The 23,706-nt window shown below is 39.5% G+C and overlaps 1 protein-coding gene across 11 annotated transcripts in view; it reads right to left on the reverse strand.

Moving 5' to 3' along the window:
* MTA3 (metastasis associated 1 family member 3) overlaps nt 1-23,706 on the reverse strand; it is a 174,868-nt gene that overhangs the window by 54,012 nt on the left and 97,150 nt on the right. For all 11 annotated transcript variants that reach the window (XR_009544227.1, XM_060169832.1, XM_060169831.1 and 8 more), the window contains 3 exons: nt 17,756-17,944; nt 4,041-4,115; nt 2,091-2,149 (listed from right to left, as the gene is read on the reverse strand). Coding sequence is in view for 10 of the 11 variants with exons in the window: in XM_060169832.1 (XP_060025815.1) it covers nt 2,091-2,149; nt 4,041-4,115; nt 17,756-17,944 (323 nt within the window). In the remaining variant the exon portion in view is untranslated. The remainder of the gene's footprint in view (nt 1-2,090; nt 2,150-4,040; nt 4,116-17,755; nt 17,945-23,706) is intronic.

The raw sequence follows: 23,706 nt of genomic DNA on the forward strand, positions 1-23,706 counted from the left end.
TCATCATCAGAGTACTCAACACACTGGGTGACTAGCTGTTGGGCATCTGTCTCCCCCACAATAGAATGTAGGCTCCAGAAGACAACGTGTCTTCTTAACTGATCTACCTCTAGTAGTGAACAGAGTGCTTTGCATATATATAGGAGACTGCCAGTCTCAAAAGATGACAGTATAAAATAATTCTTGGGGATTCTCTGGTGGTCCAGTGGTTAGGACTTTGTGCTTTCACTGCCATGGACCTGGATTTGATCCCTGGTCAGGGAACTAAGATCCCACAAGCCATGTAGCACAGCATCCCCTCCCCCAAAGAACTTAATCTATTATTTGTTTTAAAATAATATTTCAGAGTTAATTGGGAAATTCTTCAAAGAACTCAGATTCTTATCCAACTCAACAGTACAGATTCATAACAGAATTTATTATGAATAATAAATTCATAATAAATAGAATTCATATATTCTATTTATATACATGATTTATATAACATTTTTTAAAAGTATGATTAGAAACTCTGTCTTGATCTTCACAAGTCATTCACTTGGATCAGGGATTGGCAGAGTAAATGTTTTAAGCTTTGTGGGTATTATAATTTTTGTCGCAACCATTGAGCGCTGTCATTGTAGCACAAAAGCAGACAGAGACAATACATAAATGAATGAACATGGCTGTATTCCATAACACTTTATTTACAAAAACCGGTGGCAGGTCAGATTTGGCCCACATACTGGTCTTTGACTTAGTCTTTGACTTAGATCAAGGCTTAGATCAAGACTCCAAAGTCAATGCAAAACAGAATAGCAACAATTATCTGGGTTATTTGCTGAAAACTGGCTTAATGTACTTTTCCTTTGATGTGACAGCACTGCAAAGTATAAGAAAGCTGGTATGCTTGTTTTTGAAAATCTAAGACACATGAATCACAGCAGTGTTTTCTTTGGGGAGTTGTTCTTTTATAGATTAGTCAAATAAAACATATAATTTTCTAAAATATTAGAAACCACTCTGCAGGAAGGACATTACAGCTCTGAATAAAAATTATGGACCCTGTAAATTACACCTTATCTATCTTGAGATAAAAGATTCATAAGAAATATAACAATTCAGTGTCTATGAGGCCTCCTGTATATAAAAATATATCAAAAGTCAGTAAACAAAAGGGGAGGTATAAAACAGCTGTACTGAGCTCAAAGAGTGAAAAAGCTCGAATCAGTACACAGAACGCTGTAGTAAATTTCATTTTAATCCCCAAAGAACATAGGATAGCACTATATACATGGTGCTCAATAAATTTTCCTGAACAAATGAACTGTCAAACTCATGACCTCAAAAAAAGATAATTCATTTAAAATGTAGCAAATGAAAAGAAAATTGGCATTCATTTTGATATGACAATGATTTCTAAACCAAAAGGACAATAATGATAGAATGCTAGGCATCTGAAACAACTGAAACCTATTCATTATTTATCCAATGATTTACAAAGTTTGGTTCTAATTACGTCCGTCCCCTAACCCTTTCCTCAAGCAAACAATGTAAAATTCTCAACCAAATAAACGACATACCTCAAAAGGGCAACACACATTACCCAAACAAAATACATTAAACAATACAGAAGTTTCAAAAGTTGCTAGCTTTCTGAAACACATTTGCTTCAAATAATATTTTCATAGGTTAGTTTTCTAACACTTTCCCTGAAGCTTTTTATTAATTTAAAATTTTTTTTTTTTTTTTGGCCACGCTGTGTAGCATGTGGGATCTTAATTCCCGACTAGGGATCGAACATGCACCCCCGTGCAGTGGAAGCGTGGAGTGTTAACCACTGGACCACCAGGGAAATCCTCCCTGAAGCTTTGATGGCATGTTTCCTCTGGTCCTCTTGTTAGCTGACTTGGGGTTCCCCTCACCAGCCATTTTTCTTTCTAAAAAAGGTCATTTAAGTGGCACTAAAATGGAAAGCAAACAGTGCTTTGTAGTGGAAGAAAATAAGATACATAAATTCAAATTTCGCTGTAACTGACCAAAATGTACATATTTTGTTTTGAAGAGAATTAATACCATGGCAAATATTTTAATAGATTTCCATTACTTACTAAGTTGGGATATACACTTGTTTCAGCTTACTCTCAGCTTCTGCTGCTTTTAGACGTTTCTAATTCAAAAGATAGATAAAATATTTTACACATGATGTCGAATAATTATTACCACTTCATCTGCCTTAAAAAATTCACAAGAAAATAAAACATTAAAGTATACTTCAAAAATTGCCTTTTTAAGATGAGCTTTTCTTTCATGCACGTAAACTGCAATGGTTTGTAAGAAAAAATCACTAGATTCTGAGGTACAGAACTACAAGTATTAAAAACATTTTAGACACAAATTTTAAAAGTAAATCAATGAACAACTGTTTCCTATTCCTCCATGAGTAGATAAACAGGACTTATAAGTAACCACTTTTACTTTTCACAGTTTCTATTTATTTCTTTTTTGCCTTTCTCAGAGGGAAAAAAAAATACATAACCTTTGCTTTTAGAAAATTATTCAGAGATGATTAGTTTCCAAAGTCCATGAAAGAGAAGGAGACAGTAACTAATCTAAGTCCAATTAAATAAGCATGTACCCTCAAATGTTGGGAGACATGCAGTAAACTTTAAAGCTTGGCTGAACTCATGTCAGATTTTTAGGAACCAATTAGGAGCCAAAGGCAGGGAAAGGAATGGGGAAAAGATTATAAAATCACATCCAGAGAGTGATGAACACAATAATAAATGCAAATAGGGAAGGAAAATAATGTATGGTAGATACTCAAAATGAAGACAAATCAGAATATAAGACAACCCTCCATTTGCTCAATGAGAAGAAAACAAAAACATTTAAGGAGACAACTTAAAACTTTTAAAGAAGGAGTCCAAATTTTGGGAAATAATTTTTATCCAAATACTTTCAACCATTCTTGATGCCATCATCGCCACCATCTATCTTTAGGGACTCTTTTTACTTTGAATAACACAGGTTTTCCAGAGCACATGGTCTTCATGCTACCTAAGTTGTTTGAAGTAAGTATTTGGGGTGGTGGTGGGGTGGTGGTGGGGGAACAACTTTATTGGGAAAGCCAACAGGCGAGAAGATGGCAGACTAATGTCCTAAAGAACCATCTTGCCTGGATTTGGATGCTAGTTTGAAATGAGCACTTTCTGAATTATATATGCTGTGATGCTGGGAATTTTTCAACAAGCCATGGGTATTTATTCACTATTCACAACCTCAACAACTCACTATGGTAATTTTTAAAGTGATCTTTAAATTGTATTTTTATAGCATCTTAACACTTGCCACTGGGTGATCATATACTTAGGAAAAATAATGTCTGTGTTAAATATACTTGCCCCTTTACCAGTTCTGACATGTTAACTAGAAGAATATAATATACTGACTGAGGCCACTTGAGGAAAATGTACCTTTCCCCCAAAAGTAGTATTACTCAAAACAGGTAACTGAGAGAATTACCTCAATTTGGGACATTTGGGGAGAATTTACAAAATAAGTGATTCCCTGCTTTTAGAGATAATTTTGGAAAAAAAAGTTGCGTGCTTATGTACGAAGTATCAAACTAGTAAAGACTAACTACTACAGTTAAGGTCAAAGACCTTTGTGGGGTATACCCTATACTAGGGGGTATAACCACAAAAATGTCTAGGAGGGTTCAGAAGATCTTTTACACAGTTTCAGTCATTCCTGTCAACTATACTCACAAAGAGATGAAGCACCAGGCACTACAAGGAAAATAACACCTCTCTATTGGTATCTTTCCCTGCTGTCTGTCCAAAATATTTATCATAATGGAATCGGAAGTAAAGAAAATATCGAGACTAAAATCTTAAAATAATATGCTAAAGATATGAAATCATGTACTTTAAAATGGTCTAGAAAAGATAAAGCAAACAAAACAAATTTAAAACTAAGCATATTGCTAAGAAATATTAATGTATAAATAGAAAGTTCATTTTAATGCAATTGTATTGGTAGCAATATGAAAAAATTACCTGCTGCACATATCTGTCAGTAGTTTTCCACATGTAATAATATTCAATGATGCTAGTCAATGATTTCCAAGGGAGCTGAAAAAAAATTTAACATGGTAATGAAAACAAGCTACCGTAGAAACTCTTTTCCTTTAAAACCACTTCTTAAAAATAAGGAGGTCATAATCCACATGGAAGATGCATTCTAGAAGAAATGTTTGAAAAACTGAAATTAATTCTGAGCAAAAGGGTCCCCAAACAAGTTCTATTCAGCTAGTGATGCACATTCCATTTCTCAACTCCCATTCTGTTAAAAATTATAAACCTTACGACTGAAAATATTTCATGACTTACTCAGTTTTTCTCGGGCTATAAGTGGGGTGGAAGTACAATTTTTAGAAATGATATTTTAAAGAATCTGGACTGAGTTCTTCAACTTCCAAAGATGCCACCTACAACTGGGGGTCATTGGTCTCTGGTATAATATTTCTCATCCTTTCCAAAACTGCTCTATTCTGATCTATTTTGTTGTAAATAAAATGAAAACCTAAATCTCTGAAAAAGAACATAGCCAAGTGTGGTACATATTAGAAAAATAGGAAGCTTGTCTGCTATGTTCCATAATTATTCAAAATGGCCAAATGAGCCTTTACTTATGAGACCCACAATGAAAGAATATATTTAATATGTCCCTCTGTAAAGGGAGATCTGTTAGTCTTCCAAGATGCAAATCAGGGCAGATCAAACAAAATGACTGATAACATTCGATTTTTAGCTGTCGTGGCAGATTTTACTGATAGATGACTCAGCACCCTCTGACTCCCAGCTTGCCCTAATGCACCACTGGGTTTAGAGTTAAAATAGTTCTTCCCAGACCCCAGTGCAGCTAGGGGTCTGTTTATGACCCACATGTACAACAACCATGCAATTCCTGTCATCTTCACATTTAACTCACCTGTTTGGTCTGAAGAGAAAAATAAATGGAGTTTAGAAAAAGGACGTTATTTTAAAACTTAACTGGGTGGCAACTTCAACAAATGTGGTCTCCTTACAGGAACAGATCGGCACAGCTGGCATTTGGATTGCAGTTAAAGCAAACATAATTTTCTCCCATTTAACAAGCAATCTAATGGAGCTGAAAGTGTCTGAGGGATGGCGTTAAGGAGCCAACTACAGCAACACCTCACAGGACAGCTGAGGCATAGTCTCCCAGGGTTTTAAGCAAGCCAAAACCTCTTATCCCCTTAATTATTCTTCTTCTGGGAAATAGGCCCAGGCATGCAATTTACCTGGAAGCCTGAGAAAAGAAAACCAAGTGACCCTGTAACCTGAGCTTCCTCACGAGCCAGATTTTATCTAAGCCATAAAGTCCTCATCAGCTGTGCTCAGCACCAGCACACGCTCATCAAGGAGCAGTGTAGGTCACACTCCTGAGGTAGCATCCTTTCTCCCTCAACCCTCACTCAGCTTTCATGGGAGTTCCAGCACGTCAACTGAAGAGGAAAAAATCCGAATGTGGCAGATGGCTCCGCATGATGTAGGGGCACCGACTGGAATTATACTGCTGCAGCATTTCAGCCCCAGGCAGGAGTGACTGTGAAGCCCAGTGAAGAAGGGAGATCCTTTTGGAGGGCAGAACGTTAGAGTGGACATCTGGTTTTCTACTTTGAGTTGCAAGAGAGATGGCCAGAGGTACTAATCCATACCCATCCATGGACAATGGTTATTTACTTGTCACAATGATCAGGGACTTGAAAGGAATGAGATTAGAGGACTGGTAACAATGATGCTTATAAAAGAGGTTTGTGGGTCAGACATCTGAGGGTGGGCCTGGCTGTGAGGATATTTGAGCCCCCATGGTCACAAAGCCTCCTCTGCAAAGGAGGTTTTTCACTCGTCTGCTGGATAAGATGATCCCTATGGCTATAAGCCAGTCTCTTTCCCTAGCCACCCAATGACTGCTCAAAGGACACGTAAACAAAATGGACACACCTGTGGATGCCACCACAGGGATGTCCTCTCACCCATTCTGATCTGATTACTCCAACTGTCTAATCTGCAAGGAACAGAGTACACTGGGCCTCCAACATGGAACCATTCCTGGTAACGTGTCAGTTAGATTAGACTCTCAGCAGTTACCTGTTTTCATTGAATGGACAATTATTCTAGATACGATTTGCCTTTTCTGTGCTATTGACTAGCAATAGCACACACAGACTTATGAATGACTTACTCCCACAAAACACTTCTTGTAACCCAGGGCCCACAACCTGCAAGAATGAAGGTTTGGGTCACCCCACCAGACTAAGAACTCTGGTCATCTAAGATACGGAGGGGAGAAGTGTGTGTGTGTGTGTGTGTGTGTGTGTGTGTGTGTGTGTGTGTGTGTGTGTGTGTGTGTGTGTGTGTGTGTGTGTGTGTGTGTGTGTGTGTGTGTGTGTGTGTGTGTGTGTGTGTGTGTGTGTGTGTGTGTGTGTGTGCGCGCGCGCGCGCGCGCTGTTCTATACAATGAAGGCATCAGGAAGAACGGAAGACTAACGAAGCTATCTGTGTTTTCTTCCTTGCTCAGTGTAATTATTTTCCTTCTGCACCCAATTCCCTTTCTATTTTTTACATAAGGTCTGTTGGTGGTGGTGTTTTTACCTTTATAATTTAATGCAGAAGTTACAAGCTATAAAGACAGGGTTGTGGCTAAAACCAGAAGAGGAATAAACAGCAACCAGAGATGGATGCTGTGACGTTAAATTTAAGCCTCCCCATTTAAGGAAATAGTACCATATTTTCTAATGATTCAGGGATAATTACTATTGTTTTAAAGTTGGTGTCTGGAAAGGAAGCATGTAGAGACGGCAAGGATGGATGTTAAGTAGTCAAAGAAGTGGGTGGTGGCATAAACTGTACACCCATTTCCAAACTACTTCCAGCTTACCTTCCTTGAAGCTCTAAATACATTTTCCCCAGATACTCTTGAACAAGGATGCAGACATACAGGCCAGGTTTAGCCAAGCTGACAAATGTGAATGACATTTAGGTACAGGAGTTAGCAACATCAGAATAAGGCTGCATGCAGGGAGACTGGATAGTTCGGCAAGAACAATGGCTGCGATACCACGTTCTTCTGGGGCATGTGTGTTGACTTTTCTGCCATCCATGTTTGACATCATGGATTCCAAGCAGCAGAGGGCATGGGTCTTTCCACTGTTTCTGGAAGTGCAGCATCCAAACCTGGTTCTCTAGTCTTCCCAGAGATTTTACGAGAACCTAATATCCTATATGCCTTTCGGTTTAAATTATAGAGAAATCTGTACTTACCAACTAAGAACCCTGACTAATATAACCAAAGTATCTATCCTTTATTCTAAACTAGATGAGGTTGAGTTTCTCTCACTTATAATCAAAAGTACTCTAATACAAAAATTGGTAAAAAGTGAAGCGTTCTAAGAATAGACCCTAGATACGTGGCACTTACTGACAGAGTCAAGGTAGAACAGAATCATGCAAGATTGCTGAGTAGAGGTAGCAGATGTTGTAGTGGGGCTCCTGCTAGAGCACTGCCATTGTGGGGTTAGATACTGCTCTTGGCTTCACAAGTCCTGTCTGTGAAGCATCGAAACGTGGATCCCTGGCTAACGTCTGTTAGCCTTCTGACAGCCTTTAATAAATTTCTGTCTCCTCATAATAGCTCACTCAAATGGATTCTGTCGTCTCTAATTATGACTTGCTCAGTATCCTTTCCAACTTCCCTCTAGTTCACTCGCTTATGCTACAAAGGCTAGAAATCCAACGTTATATTTCCAAGACCCCCTTGGATTTATCTCTGCCAATCAGATGTATGTGTATAAGACAAATTCAGAAGTGAATTAAGCAGGCATAGAGTGGATGGTGCACAAGGGATCCATTTTGCTGCAGCAGAAGTAGGAGGCACAAAATTGTTCTAGAGCCAATGACGCTGCTAGAGGTTTCCTGATCTCAAGATCACGGCTAAAGTAGTGTGATCCTGGCCCAGAAGTTAACCCAGCAGCTTCTCAATTTCCATATGGGGCAGAGGTTAAGAGCTCACTTGTGGAACCATTTCTGTGGGACTATTCTGAGGTCCAGCTTGAGCCTACTTCTCCAACCCTATCAATGATTTTAAGCATCTAATTTCTAAAGTTAAATCCCATTCTGTTTAAAACAGCTCCAATATTTTTGTCATCTGCAACTGAAGTCTAAATGATACAACAGCCAGGAAATGCCCTTTGCTAAAAGAGTTTCTATGGCAAAGGACTCACTCCACTGTATGAAGAGGGAAGGACTTTGCTGTTTTGCACTTCGAATTTTTCAGGTTCCTCTGCATATTTCAGGTTCTGTTTAGGATGTAGAAATCCACAAGAGAATGTCATCCCCACTCCAAAGATGAGGAAAGAAACAGATAATTTATAAAACCACACCAACTCTTTAGTCCATCAGAGAGCTAAGATTACAAGACAATCAACTGAACTAAATTCCCAAGTCACTCCAAGGACAGACAGGACTCTAAGCATTTTTACTTTGGCAGAGCATAAAAGAAACAGGTGATGAACAACAAAAAAGTTACCAGATTATTAAAGGTCAACAGTGGGCTAGGACAACTGTTTAGCATCTGTGGAAGCTCTAGACACAAGCAGAATCCAAACACATTTGCCAGAGATCTCTATCAGGTGTCCATCAGAAAGAACTGAGCCAGTGGAGGAGACCTGAGAAATCCATAGGTGGGGGTGGAAATTTGAATGTACACAAAGAAATGAAGAGGGGCAGAAATGGTAAATTTTTAAAAAATAAGTAACAATAAGTAAATAAACATGGGGGGGATTAAACTTTTTAAAAGATCACTGATTGCCTAAAGCAAGAAACATTAATAATGCACTGTGGGGCTTAGAACATGTACAGAAATAAAATGTATGACGACAAAAGCACAAGAATGGGAAGGAAGAACTAGAAGTGTACTGTTTCATGGTTCTTATAATCTATGTGATCTAAGCAGAATTTGATTGAAGGTAAACTGTGGTACATTAAAGATATATATTGTAAACCACTAAACAAAAGTTTAGTTAGTAAGCCACCAGGAGAGATGAAATGAGCATCATAAAAAATTAATCAAGAAAGGGGGTGGGGGGCTTCCCTGGTGGTGCAGTGGTTGAGAGTCTGCCTGCCGATGCAGGTGACACGGGTGCGTGCCCTGGTCCGGGAAGATCCCACATACCGCGGAGCGGCTGGGCCCGTGAGCCATGGCCGCTGAGCCTGCGCGTCCGGAGCCTGTGCTCCGCAACGGGAGAGGCCACAACAGTGAGAGGCCCGCGTACCGCCAAAAAAAAAAAAAAGGAAAAAAAAAGAAAGGGGGAAGAGGGGCTTCCCTGGTGACGCAGTGGTTAAGAATCCACCTGCCAAGGCAGGGGACACAAGTTTGAGCCCTGGTCCGGGAAGATCCCACATGCCGCGGAGCAACTAAGCCCGTGTGCCACAACTACTGAGCCTGCGCTCTAGAGCCTGCAAGCCACAACTACTGAGCCTGCCTGCCACAACTACTGAGTCCGCGTGCCACAACTACTGAAACCCGTATACCTAGAGCCCATGCTCCGCAACGAGAAGCCACCGCAATGAGAAGCCCGCGCACCACAACAAAGAGTAGCCCCTGTGCAGCAATGAAGACGCAACGCAGCCAAAAAAATAAAATAAATTTTTTTAAAAAGTGTGGGGGGAGGAATAAAGGACAATAGGACAAATGGAAAACTCAGGGTAAAATGATGGATTTAAACTGATAATTATATTATTAATAATTATATTAAAGGCAAGTGGTCTAAACACTCTAAGTAAAAGGCAGAGATTGTTAGATTGGTTGGGGGTGAAAAGAAAATTCAACTGTATTCTGTTTACAAAAAGCCCACTTTGGAAATAAATAAAAGTAAAAGGATGGAAACAAAATATATCATGTAAACAATAAATCCGGAGTGGTTATATTAATAGGAGAAAAATTAGACTTTGTCACAAGGTATATTACCCATGGATAAAGAAGCATGATGTGAAGATAAAAAGGTCGAATCATCACAAGAATATAACAATCCTAAATATGTACGTGTCCACCAACAGAGATTCAATATATTTAAAGCAAAAACCTAATATAATTGAAAAGAAAAATAGAAAAATCTACAATTATAAGCTAGAGACTTTTAATACTGCTCTCTCAACAAGTAACACAACAAGTGGGCAGAAAATCAGTAAGGCTCCAGAAGACTTGAACAACATTATCAATAAACTTGACCCAAGTAGCATTTATAGAATATTATACCTAACGGCAAAATATCTGTTCTTTTCAAGAGCACATGGTGCATTCACCAAACCAAACCATATACTACAGTAGAATCAATCAAGTCTTCAAAATGTAAAATTTATGTGTGTGTGTATGTGTGTGTGTATTTAACAAAGTATGTTTTCTGAACACAACAGAATTAAACCAGAATTCATAACCAAAAAATATATGGGGAAAAAACCCTACAAATATGTGGAACTTACTTCTAAATAATCCAAGGATCAAAAAGGAAACCATAAGGAAAAATCAAGGAATGAAAATGAACACACAACTTATCAACCTTGGTAAGAAGATGAAGCTAAATAAAGCAGTGCACAGAGGGCATCGACACACCCCCTTTCCTCCATCAGATGTTCAGCAGAAAGAATTGGGACGGGGCAAGAAACCTGCCCATTGGTGGTGGTGTGGGTGTGCACAACGGTGATCTGCTGCCACTGGGGACCAGGCCAGAAAACCGCTTCCCAGATCCTTCTCTTAGATCCTTCTCTCATACAAAGCAAAAGTGTCTGCCACTGGAGACGGACTAGAAACCATCCCACCCCCAAGTCCCAGGCAAAGTGCGGTGGCCAGTGGAGGGGGACAGGAAATTTGCTCACATCCAAAAAGCCCTGCTAATAAAAGGCTACACAAAGCAGAGACCGGTTGCCACAAGGGAGCTGGGGGAAGAACAGAACTGCTGTGGGAGCTCCACTGCTGAGACTCAGGCACACAAAGCCTACCAAAGTCTGGGGCAGGAACAGGACAGCTAAGAAACTCCCTGTGCCCTCACCGTGGACTTGCAACACCATACTACCACAGGGGGAAGGGCAAAATGTGGAGACAGGCTCTGCAGTGCAAGGCCTGCTAAGGATGGGACAGGAACACAAGAAAAAGACCCTTCTGCTTTTCAGGCCCTACATTAAGCATAGGTAAGTCTATGAAGTCTGTGGATGTTCAGTTCACCTCCTATTCATCCCACCAGTGAGGGAGGGACCCGCCCCTCAAGACAGTGGAAGGTGCTCAGACATACGACACATGACACTGGAGACAAACTAGATGAGACTGACAGCAGTTTATTAGTCACTTATACTCACGGTCTGGGGGAAGAGAACACTACACACCATGTAGGGCCACACAGGGGTTGTACTTGGGAATAGTGAGCCCAGTAGGGGCTGTGGAAGTGTGGCTTTGCGTAACAAGAGGGTGCGGTATGCCCTGGTTCCGGAAGAAGGTTCCCACAGGAGGATGTGATTGGCTTGTGAGAATAATTCTGCCTGCTGGCAAGGGAAGTGAAACCCATTAGGTTCAAGGCTGGGTGGGGGTGTAGGTGAATTAGCCAGGCAGGAAAGGATTTTGCATCTCCGGCAAAAATGGGGAGATTCAGTTAAGCTTTGGGGGCCCTGTGAGGCTCAAAGATATAAAGGTCGTACATGAAATATTAAGCCTTCCAGTACAGTGGTACACTGAAGGTAACCAGAACAACAATGAGATCCAAACCTGGCCAACTAGAGACTATATTAATATACTAAAGGATCTAGTTGAAAAGGCAGACAGTGCACATGAATAGATGGGAAATTTATACAGAGATAAAAAGCATAAAAATAAAATATGACTGTTAGGAAAATATATCCTATTTGAAGAATTCCTTTAACAAGTTTATTGGTATACTGGACATAGCCAAGAAAAGAGTTAGTGCACTAGAAGACAGATCAATACCAATTATACAAACTAACACATAAACAACAAATCTCAGCTCTAGGAGACTCAGTGAACTACAAGTAGAATAATTATAAAGAAAAGCCTGCCAGGGCTTTTGGTTTACTACTACAGGTTCATACTGTAGTAGTAAAACAAAAGTAAAGGGAAAATCTTGAGCACAAAGAAAAAGAAACATTTACATACATAGGAACTTCTCATCAGAAACTACGTAAGCCAGATAGAGAGACATCTTTAGAATACTCAAAGAGGAAAAAAATTTTTAGTAAATTCTATAAAGAATGAAATCTCTCTTCAAAGGGGACAGTAAAGTTTTTCGGACAAGGCAGAAGTCATTCTCAGTCAAAAGCTGAATTCATTGTCAGCCAAGAGTATTAACAATAAATGGTTACATGAGAAGCAAAGTTTCAAATTAATGATCTACGCTCCAACCTTAAAAAAATACTAGGAAAAGATAAAAGCACAGAAGCTCAGAGCAAGCTGAAGGAAAGAAACAATAAACATAAAAGCAGAAATCAATGGAATAGAAAACAGAAAAATCAATCAAATCAAAAACTGGTTCTTGGGATTTCCCCGGTGGCGTAGTGGTTAAGAATCCGCTTGCCAACGCAGGGGACACAGGTTCGATCCCTGGTCCGGGAAGGTCTCACATGCCGTGGAGCAACTAGGCCTGTGCGCCACAACTACTGAGCATGTGTGCAACAACTACTGAAGCCCACGCGCCTAGAGCCCGCCCTCCGCAACAAGAGAAGCCCCCGCTCACCACAACTAGAGAAAGCCCACGCGTAGCAACGAAGACCCAATGCAGCCAAAAATTAATTAATTAGTTATTTTTAAAATACTGGTTCTTTGCAAAGGTCAATAAAATTGATAAACCCTTAGCCAGACTAATGAGGAAAAAAGAAAAGCTAAATTACCAGTATCAGGAATATCTGAGGGGATATCACTACAAATCCATCCCACAGAACTTAAAAGTATAATGAGATTATGAACAACTTTATGACAACAAGCTAGACAAAATGGACAGGAAGAGATACGCCAGCAAGAGGAGGACATACCAGCCTTTGTAACCCCACAAAAAATGATAATTAGATAGCTATCAACAAATGAAAATTGCCCTGGGAAGATGCAAGAGTCAAAGAAGAACCTACAGCAACACAGTGCAGCAAAAAATGGAGAATAACTGCACAGAGAGTACACAGAGAGGATCACTGAGGAGACGGACTTCAGCTGAGACATCTGGAAACTGCTAAGAACAACGAAGGGTGGAGGCTATCAGTATAAGCCACACACTGGATACCACTGCAGTCACCAGTGGCCTGCTCTGCAGAGAAGCCTGGCAGCCCTGGTCACTGAGGACCTCAGGAGCACCCCAAGACAGCTGCTGAGGAATCCCTACAGCTTGTACAGTAGAGGACTCTGTAGTGTTTGTTGGAGTGCACCTCAGCAGGCTCCTGTGCAGAAGAAACCGGCAGCTCCTGCCACCGAGGTAATCAAGAGCCACTGCTGCTGCTGGCCTCCTAGAGAAGGAGACGCTGCTGTACTCCTTCCAGAAGATGTGCACACCCCAGACCCCAGAGCCCTGGCTGCTCGACATGCACTCACTTCACAGGCACCAGATCATATGCTTCAGTCACTCTGTGAGCACACACACTCCACTCCCGGCTCAGGGACTGACCCAAGCATGCCCACACCTCAGGCACCACTGCCACCATGAGGGCACTCCAAGCCAGACCCAGAGCCAAGAGACATCCCCTCGCCGATGACATACGCTGTGGGAGAAAGAGAGATCAGGAGGTCCCCAGCTGCCTTTGCCATTGAAGACCCCAACAGCCCTCTCTGTTGCAGCAGACACCTGCACCCTTGGCCGTTGCAATCTTTACTGACACTGACCTCGGCTGATAAAGCTGAATGTGCACTATGCCAATGGGCCTTCCCAGGAGCTAGAACCAGTGCACCCTACTTGCCTGGTACCCTTGCACCCACCTGCAGGTGAAGGTCTTTCCCCACTAAGACCAGTCTGTAATGTCTGCTCAGTCAAATGCACGGAAATTAACACGAGGTTATGAGAAACATGGAAAATTAAAGAAACATGACACCCGCAAAGGAACACAGTAATTTTCCAGGAACTGATCCCACAGAAATAGAGATCTAGGATTTCCCAAAGAATTCAGAATAATTGTTTTAACGAAGTTGAGTGAGCTACAAGAAAATGCAGATAGAAAACTCAATGAAATTAGGAAAACAATATACAAACAAAACAAGAAGTTCAACAGAGAGAAATCATTTTAGAAAACCCAAACAAATTCTAAAGCTGAAGAATACAATGAATTAAATGAAAAATACAAGGCAGATCATCAACAACAGACTTGATCAAGCAGAAAAATCTGTGAACTCAAAGACAGGTCCTTAGACATTATCCAGTCAGAGGAGGAAAGAATAAACAAAGACTGAAAAGACAGTGATTCCAATTGGCAGAAAAAGAAGATCACAGCAGAAATAAATGAAGTAGAAACAAGGAAAACAACAGAAAAGATCTATAGACTAAGAGCCGGTTTTTTGAAAAGATAAACAAAATTGACAAACCACTGGCTATACTAAGAAAAAAGAGAGAAGACTGAAATAAATAAAATCAGAAGTGAAAGAAGAGACATCACAAATGATATCGCTGAAATATAAAAGGATCCTAAGAGACTGCTATGAACAATTACATGCCAACAAATTGGATAATCTAGAAAAAATGGATAAATTCCTAGAAATATATAACCTATCCAGACTGAATCATGAAGAAATAGAAAATGTGAACAGAAGACTGAATCAGTAATCAAAAACCTTCCAACAAAGAAAAGCCCAGGACAAGATGACTTCACCAAACATTTAAAGAAGAATTAATGACAATGCTTCTCCACATCCTCACCAACGTCTGTTATCTCTCATTTTTAAAAAAATAATAGCCATCCTAAGAGGTATGAGGCAATATCTCATGGTGGTTTTCCCTGATGATTAGTGATGTTGAACACCTTTCTCGTTTGTTTGTTTTGACCACACCACGCAGCATACAGGACCTTAGTTTCCTGACCAGGGATCAAACCCATGACCCCCGCAGTGGAAGCAAGGAGTCTTAACACTGGACCACCAGGGAAGTCCCTTGAACACCTTTTCATGTACCTGCTTTTCACCCATGAGGATGATGTTAGCTGTAGGCTTAGCAGAAATTAACACTGTAAATCAACTATATTTCGATAAAAATAAATAAATAAACAAACAAAACAAAGCCTAAGGATCTCAAAAAACAAACAAACACCTAAAACGACACAAAACACAAACCCTCTGAAGCGTTAGCCTCCTGATGGTCTATCTAAGCTTTTTGACACTGGCGGCCAATACCAAGCTCCAAAATACAACAAACCTAATGTGGACTGGCTCATCAACAAGCATTCTAACCACCTTCAGAAAAACTTGATCATGCCACAGATTTACAAGAATTTTGTTAGATCATGAAGGTAACAAAAAACCATTTAACAGCATTATTGCTGTGATACTCGTTTTCACACCGTTATTTTACCTTCTATGAATGCCAGCCTCTATGTCCAAGTATATTGCACCAAGCTACTGTTCAGAGTTATTTCCTAGTCCTGTATTAAGTGCCCAGGAAGGCTGTCTAAAAGTTTCACAGCTCAGTGTATACCCGTCAATCTGCTGTTCTCTCCCGTTACCATCAGAGGTCCAGATCAAATGCCAGTTAACTCCGTGAAGACACTCCTGAGTTGACTGGCACAACTAACAGTTCCCTTCCCACCACTTCCATAATACTCGTTCTTACTACTGACGGAAGTAATTACATTATATTTTATTTGAGGGCTTATCTTTCAATCTCTTGATCTTCACTATGAATCATTCCCTAAAGTAAGGACCACATTACATTTCTGATGCATGTCTAGTGCACACTTAAGGGCCTGGTATGTTGCAGGTGCTTAATAAACATTTGCTGAATTGAACTGAGTTCAGAATGATGATCAGGACATAAAATGAGCATGTCACACTCAGTGCAGGGAAAACTAGTTTCACTTTAGTATTTCTCATCTTCTACTCTTTTATCAGGCCTGCAGCCTTTGTTCTTTAGGGGGTTTTGTTTTTGCAGTTTCTATTTAGTGGTGTAGCTATATTAGTAGCATTGCACTGCTGTGTTATTCTGACCACCTGAAGCTAAATGCCACCAATGCATTTTAAATTCCCAGCTGCACACCCTGTAAATTGAAACCATGACATATAACAATCTGGGTGTCAGTAAAGTTTTGCCAAAAAAAATGCCAGTGACACTAACAACTTTAATTATCATGTTTAGGATTTAGTACATCAACTCATATAGATAAGTAAAATTGTCCTTCAGAAATAATTTTAAAAAGATGCAACAACATAAAAGGCAGGATCCTAGCTCACATTAAATACTTCATAGGCTATAATGAGTCTATTTTCATAATTTTTAAAAAAGAATGGCTGCTGGGACTTCCCTGGTGGTCCAGTGGTTAAGAATCGGCCTTGCAATGCAGGGGATGCTGGTTTGATCCCAGGTCGGGGAACTAAGATCCTGCATGCCATGGGACAACTAAGCCGTGTGCTCTAGAGCCCGCTTGCCACAACTAGAGAGCCCACGTGCCAGAACCACTGAGCCCGCATGCTCTAGAGCCCATGCGCTGCAACTACTAAGCCCGTGCGCCACCAGAGAGAAGCCTGTGCACCGCAACAGAGAGCCTGCGTGCTGCAACTAAGATCTCACATGCTGCAACTAAGATCCCATGCACCACAATTAAGACCTGAGGCAGCCAAATAAATAAATGAATAAATAAATAAATATTTTTGAAAAAAAAGAATGGCTGTTATAGATAGCTATTTATGAACTTCTCAAATAGAAATTTCCCCATTTCAAAGAGACTATAAGGTTAATTAAAGACAGCAATTCCATAAATACAAAGACAAGGGAAGTACATAATAGTAGACAAGATTACCTAGTATTTAAAATGCAAGTAAGATCCTGCATATCATCAAGAAGAGTAAAGATCAAAAACCCATAAAGCAAATTCTTCTGCTCTGCTTGATACAGGTCGTTTCTATAATAGAGGTCTGTATCAAATTCCAGCTCAATGATTGGTAAGATAACTAGAAAAATACCGAAGTTCTAAAAGACAGCAACAAGCTTAAAAAGCAGAGATCGGGGGCTTCCCTGGTGGCACAGTGGTTGAGAGTCCGCCTGCCGATGCAGGGGACATGGGTTCGTGCCCCGGTCCGGGAAGATCCCACATGCCGCGAAGCGGCTGGGCCGGAGCCTGTGCTCCGCAACGGGAGAGGCCACAACAGTGAGAGGCCCGTGTACCGCAAAAAAAAAAAAAAAAGCAGAGATCAGAAATATTTAGTGCAAATGGTTAGAAAAGCTGTGCATATTTTTAACTTGGAACTCAGAGAGAGGTGAAGAGGATTAATTCATATTGCCAAAGTTTATAGCAAGAACTCAGGGCCTCCTGACCCTGGGTCTTACAATTACTGCTCAAGACAAATGTCAATTTCTCCCTCCACAACACTGGCCTGCATTCTACGTTGAGCAGATGAAAATTACTACGTCAGAGGCTTGCTAGATGAATAGTTTAAGATTTGCCAAATTTTTAAAACAGATAAAATATTCCCACCCCAACTTTTATTTAATTCACAATTTTCTACTTACAAAGTCTTGACGTATGTCGTTGAAGTCTTTGCCATATTTTTCCAGTGCCTCTTCAAATAAACTAGCTTCAGAGGCCGACCATTCTTCCATTTCATCTCTGCATAAAACAGGTCCCCCAAGTGGTACTAAGACACTAATTGCACTGCTCAAATCATAGCTGTGCCTATACAACGTATCCATAGCATGAAACTAAAAAAAAACAAAGAAAATGGAGAGAAAAGATCAGCCAGAAATGCAAACTTGCTAGATTATTTAAGAACAGAAATATTAAAATGCATGATGCACTTAATTAGCAACAATATACTTAGTATTTACTTTTTTAATAACACAAGAAAAAAATTTAAACAATGGATTTATGCAGTTATTTAAAACACCACGTATTGCTTTTAAGAACATGTTGATTTGTACCTTTTAAGGTTTTTCTTTTTTTTTTTTTAGAAGATGTTGGGGGTAGGAGTTTATTAATTAATTAATTTATTTTTGCTGTGTTGGGTCTTCGTTTCTGTGCGAGGGCTTTCTCTAGTTGTGGCAAGCGGGGGCCACTCTTCATCGTGGTGCACGGGCCTCTCACTATCACGGCCTCTCTTGTCGCGGAGCACAGGCTCCAGACGCGCAGGCTCAGTAGTTGTGGTTCACGGGCCTAGTTGCTCCGCGGCATGTGGGATCCTCCCAGACCAGGACTCGAACCCGTGTCCCCTGCATTAGCAGGCAGATTCTCAACCACTGCGCCACCAGGGAAGCCCTGTATTTTTTTTTAAATGCATTTGTTTGTTACAGCAACCTAACTATGAAGATCTAGGACCTCCAGGAATTAAAATGCGAACCCAGAAAGTTCCATCATCCTTTTGGTTAAAAGTGCCAGAGTCACTTCAGCTGTTGTATAAGGTTGGCACAGCCTTCCTTGACAAGGGAAAAATATGTAGACAGAGGATGTATCAGAGTGAGAAAAAATATTCTCAGGTTGGAGCGAGAGAATGATATACTAAGAACAAGAGATGGAGAAAAAACAATGAAACTGAGAATGGTGAAGACAAAATTACACATCCATGTTAAACAAAACAAAACAAACAAAATTATACATCCACGTAAAAACAGTAACTTGGTTGAAACTCTGTAAGACCAAGAATAGATGACCAGGCTTGCTTGGAACAGCTACCTGGGCCAGTGTGGATTTCATATATATTTCAAGGGTGAGTGATTTGAAAGGAGGAAAGATAGATTAGAATAATATAAGTGGCTTTTTTCAGAAGTACCTTGGGTCTAGCTAAAATTTTTAAAAGACCCATTCATAATATGCATGCGTATTTGTATGTGTAGCAGGAAAACTGATGAACAGGACAGTCAGTTGTGTCTGGATAAGCATATAGGTGTGGTACAGATTTGGTTGGTGATCAAATCCTTGCCAAGTGAGAACTAGTTCTGTTTAAACTTTCTAACATGTGAAAGCCAAGTTTTACACCTTTTACACAAAGTATCTTCTGATAATTATTAAAAATTTCATAAATGAGGATAGAGTCACATCTATGTTTCTTAAAAATTTAGCTTATAAATGATCCCAAAATATCTGGTAGGGGACAGTGGACAGTTCCCCACTGGTACAAAAGCATAAAATAAGCTCCAATATCAACTAACATCTATTAAAGAGAAAAAAATTATTAGCTAAAATACACATTAAAAGTATGTATTTATACTGTGATACATAAAGATGCTGAATATGAATTTGTTGACAGAGCTAAAGGCAGAATTTAGGACATGATTAGGAACAGTAACTAACTGCTTTAACAAGGGCTGACATCTCCCCTAAAATAAATCATTGGATTCCATAAAACAAAAGCAAGTAAGGATTTCATTATCAATTTCCTAGTTATAATCACAGCTAAGACCATACTGACCATGTGCGGTCTTTTGCTATATGTGTCACAGTCATGGAATAATAACTTCAACTTTCAAGTGAATTTCTTCTCACCCTTCTGCAGCAGGGGTTACAAAAATGTTAGAATTGATCTTGATTCTTCCTTTATGCTCTGCAAACTTCAGAATCAACTAAATTCCACGTCTGTAGCTAACCTCTCACTTGACAGATTCAGCAGTTTTAACTGTATGTTACAGTTACACACTCTTAACACCATCCCTGAAACTAAAAAACTATTGTTTCTAGATAACTGATCTATAAAAATGAACAGATCAACAGCAGTGAGGGGTCCCTTCAAATAATAATGTATTTCCATAAACAACTATTTTTAAAACTCCTAAATTTACACTGGATAACTAAAAAAACAAAAGTATTCAAAATCAATAATTATACAAATTAACTGCTGCTGAGATTCCTCAGGAGATACAAGTAATTTTTATATTGAACAGGTGCTCTGAAACCAAAAGTCACAGAATTAAATGAGCTTTTCTCAGCTGTTATTACACCAACCACTCAAAGCGTGAATGGATTTTCAGTCTTTTGTTCATGGTAGATGAATGCAAATGCCTTCCTTATAGGCACTTTTTAAAATGACGATGGGCTGTTATCTAATAAGGCTTTGGTACTTATTATCTAATAAGTACCAAAGTAATATCCTAGCCTCTATAAGTGACTGTAATCAAAATCCCAAGTGATCAGGTTGTTTTTAAAGGTTCTGTTCTTTACAGAGTGTGTTTGTGTTACTGAACACTGAAGTAAGCATTTGCTTTTGAAAACTAGCTCCTGCATTGTGTCACAGATCAAATGGAAAGAGTGAGTCGGACTAAGGCTGACCACAGCTATGAAACCTCCATAGCCCTCACATTTAGACCGCAGCCCAGGGGAGAGTGCAGTAATGATCAGTATGTGTAGAAAATAAACATCCCATGAGACACAGGTACTGTGGAATGCCTAAGGAATAATCCTGTTAAAAATCAATGGCCAGGTTTACAAAGGAAACCAGAGGATCACATTATTTGCTAGCAGTCCATATTAACTCTGTCTTTCTGACATACACAGAAGCTTCTTCTGAACGAACTTTTGTACAGTCTAATCCAACCACAAAAAGCTAATAAGTAAAACACAAAATATAGTTTCTAAAACAAAAGAGACAACATCCAGTGAAGACTCACAGAAATAAGCTAAGAAAAGATGTAGGAGTTTGACAATGTAACCAACAACTTACAGTTTATCAGTTAAGATAAAAACTCAAACAGCTAGACATATAAGAGAACATACTGGCTGATTCCATTTTTATGAATTTTGAGAAAAATAACAATTAATTTACGATGAGAGAAGTCAGAATAATGATTACCTCAGAAGAGGGGATCATTGACTGGGAAGAAGCATGAGGGAACCCTGTTCGTCATCTACATCTGGGTGGTGGTTATATGGATGTAGACATATGTAAAAATTTATAAGCTGTGCACCTAAGTGTACTTAATACACTTTATTATATGTATACCTCAATTTAAAATAAGATAAAGAACTTGAAACTGAAAATCCTCCCTCCAGATAAATACTTTGCAAAGATATCATCTTTTCAATAGAGATATAGATACACATAAATCCATTCAAATCTAAATTTTGAAAATCATAAGAACTCAGCACAAGCTGTTCTCTCTGCCAAATAGTGGTGAAGGTGTTGTCACATTTCATCTCATTCAAAACAGATGGAGATGACAAACAGAAGTATTTTAGGAGAAAGAGTGACAATGAAATCTTGGCAGTGGAATTCTTATCTTTTGTTCATTAAGCAGAATCACACTTTGGTAAACTGGACTATTGTTTGGCAAAAATTCACTCCCTCTCCTGGACCTCCAAGGGAGCATATTCTTCCACTCTGCTGAGGTTGGGCCTGGCCATGTGACTTGTGTGGCCAACTGGCTCTTAAGATGTGTGACATAACAGAGCCTTGACATGAGTCTGTGCATTTGGACTTTTGCTACTGACTTTTGTCAACAGAGGATGAGAGATACATGCACCAGATGTGGACCTAACCTGCAGCTTCTCACCCGAATCAGCACAGTACAGTTCAGCAGAATCCTAGACAATCTGTACAGGGGTGCATGAGAAATTAATGTTTGTTGTTTATAAGCCAATGAAATTCTGGGCATTGTAATAGATACTGCATTTTCCCTTTTGAGAATTAAGAGCTTATTCACCCAATGCTTAGAAGTGCTGTGAGCAAACAGCCTACAGCGCTGCTCCTCTTTGGAATGATCTCAAATTAAGAAAGGTTCATCACCCAAGGTCATGCCCTCTTCCTGGGGCAGCCAGCATCCAATGATGCAGGAGTGGAAAGGGTCAGGCTTTCATTCACACTGTATCAGAGCCTACCTTCTCCCTCTGTTCAATCCTGCCTCCTTCCCTTCTCTTCCACAGGTGTGTTGATCCCAAGAGTACTCCCTAATAAACTTCCAGCATGCAAATCTCATCTCAGAATGTGTTTCCCAGGAACCCAATCTGTAACATGTGACATTATTTTTGGCAATGGCTAACTGATACCCATATATATTCAATACTATTGATTTGCTCAGTTAAGAGTTTTACAAAAATTTTACATGTATAACTCCAGCACAAATTATAGCATTCAGACCATCAAATCTATTTTAAAATTAATGAGCATATGGTTTTTTCCAAGTAGAAATAGAAACTCTCATGAGTAAATCTCAAACCACGATCAAGGCAAAAATTTTTATATATGAGAAGTATGCCATCCAGTCAATTTTTGCTTCAATGCACAGTACTCAAAGCAAAATCCCTCACTCATAATCAGATTTGTTGACTTGGTTGTCATTCACTAAAATCAATCTATAAGACACCCAAGAGCTATGTTCTTATGTGTACTCATACCTTTTGATTATTATCACGAGAAAGCTCCAGGGGCAGCAGGCCATAGTAGCCCCATGGCCCTAATGTCACTTCCAAACCTACCCTGAGCATAACTGTAGGTTCTTCCCCCCCAGCTCTAAGCCCGGACACAAACCAGGCAAATATGAAATACAGCTATGTGGAGACACTGGAGAACAAGCAATGCAGGCAAGAAGGAGAGGCTAAGATAGTTCAGGAAGAGGAAGTATGAGAGATGAGCTTCCACACTGACCCGAGCTTTAACTTTGAGGTATTTTCTAAACTGCTACAAGAGAGAACAGACCAAACAGAAAGTTAGCTGTGACTAGGCTGAGGTGAAAGTGGGCAAGACCTAGGGAGCACAGTCCTCAGGAGGATTATATTCCAGGCCCTAAAGGAAATCACGATATGTTAAAATAATTGGTATCATACATGCTCTCTGATCACAACCCCCAAAGCAATTAAGATAGATTTATTTATTCAGACAGAACCACATTTCCTTGGAAATTAACTCTCAATCAAATGCAAAATTATAAAGTAAATTAGGAAATACTTAGAACCAAGTGATAAAGAAAATACTACATATAAAAATATGAGATACAGAGGGACATTTATAATCTTAATTACTAATAACAGAAAAGTAGATAAATGAAATTAATGGGCTAAAAATTGGTCTTGTAAAGCTGGTATAGTTAATATCAGGGTAAAGCCAAAGAAAAGTAGAAGGAAGAAAATAATAAAGAGCAAAAATAAACAGAAAACAGACATACAATAAAGAAGATCAACTAAACTAACATTTCATTCTTTTAGACAGTAAAAAAGAAATTTCTGGCAAAACTATCAAGGAAAAAAATGGGAAATGACACATAAACAATAACAGGAATAAAAAAGCTATTTATAACTACAGGCATCAAAAAATTTCCTAATTAAGAAATACTATCGGGGAATTCCCTGGTGGTCCAGTGGTCAGGACTCTGCGCTTTCACTGCTGCAGCCCAGGTTCAATCCCTGGTCAGGGAACTAAGATCCCACAAGCTGCACCATGTGGCCAAAAAAAAAAAAAAAAACACCTATGAAAAATTGGAAAACCTAAGGAAAAATGGAAAATCTCCTGATGTAACTGACCAAAAGGGACTTTAATAGAATA

The sequence above is a fragment of the Lagenorhynchus albirostris genome, chromosome 13 (assembly GCF_949774975.1).
Source record: "Lagenorhynchus albirostris chromosome 13, mLagAlb1.1, whole genome shotgun sequence".
Classification (NCBI taxonomy): Eukaryota; Metazoa; Chordata; class Mammalia; order Artiodactyla; family Delphinidae; genus Lagenorhynchus; species Lagenorhynchus albirostris.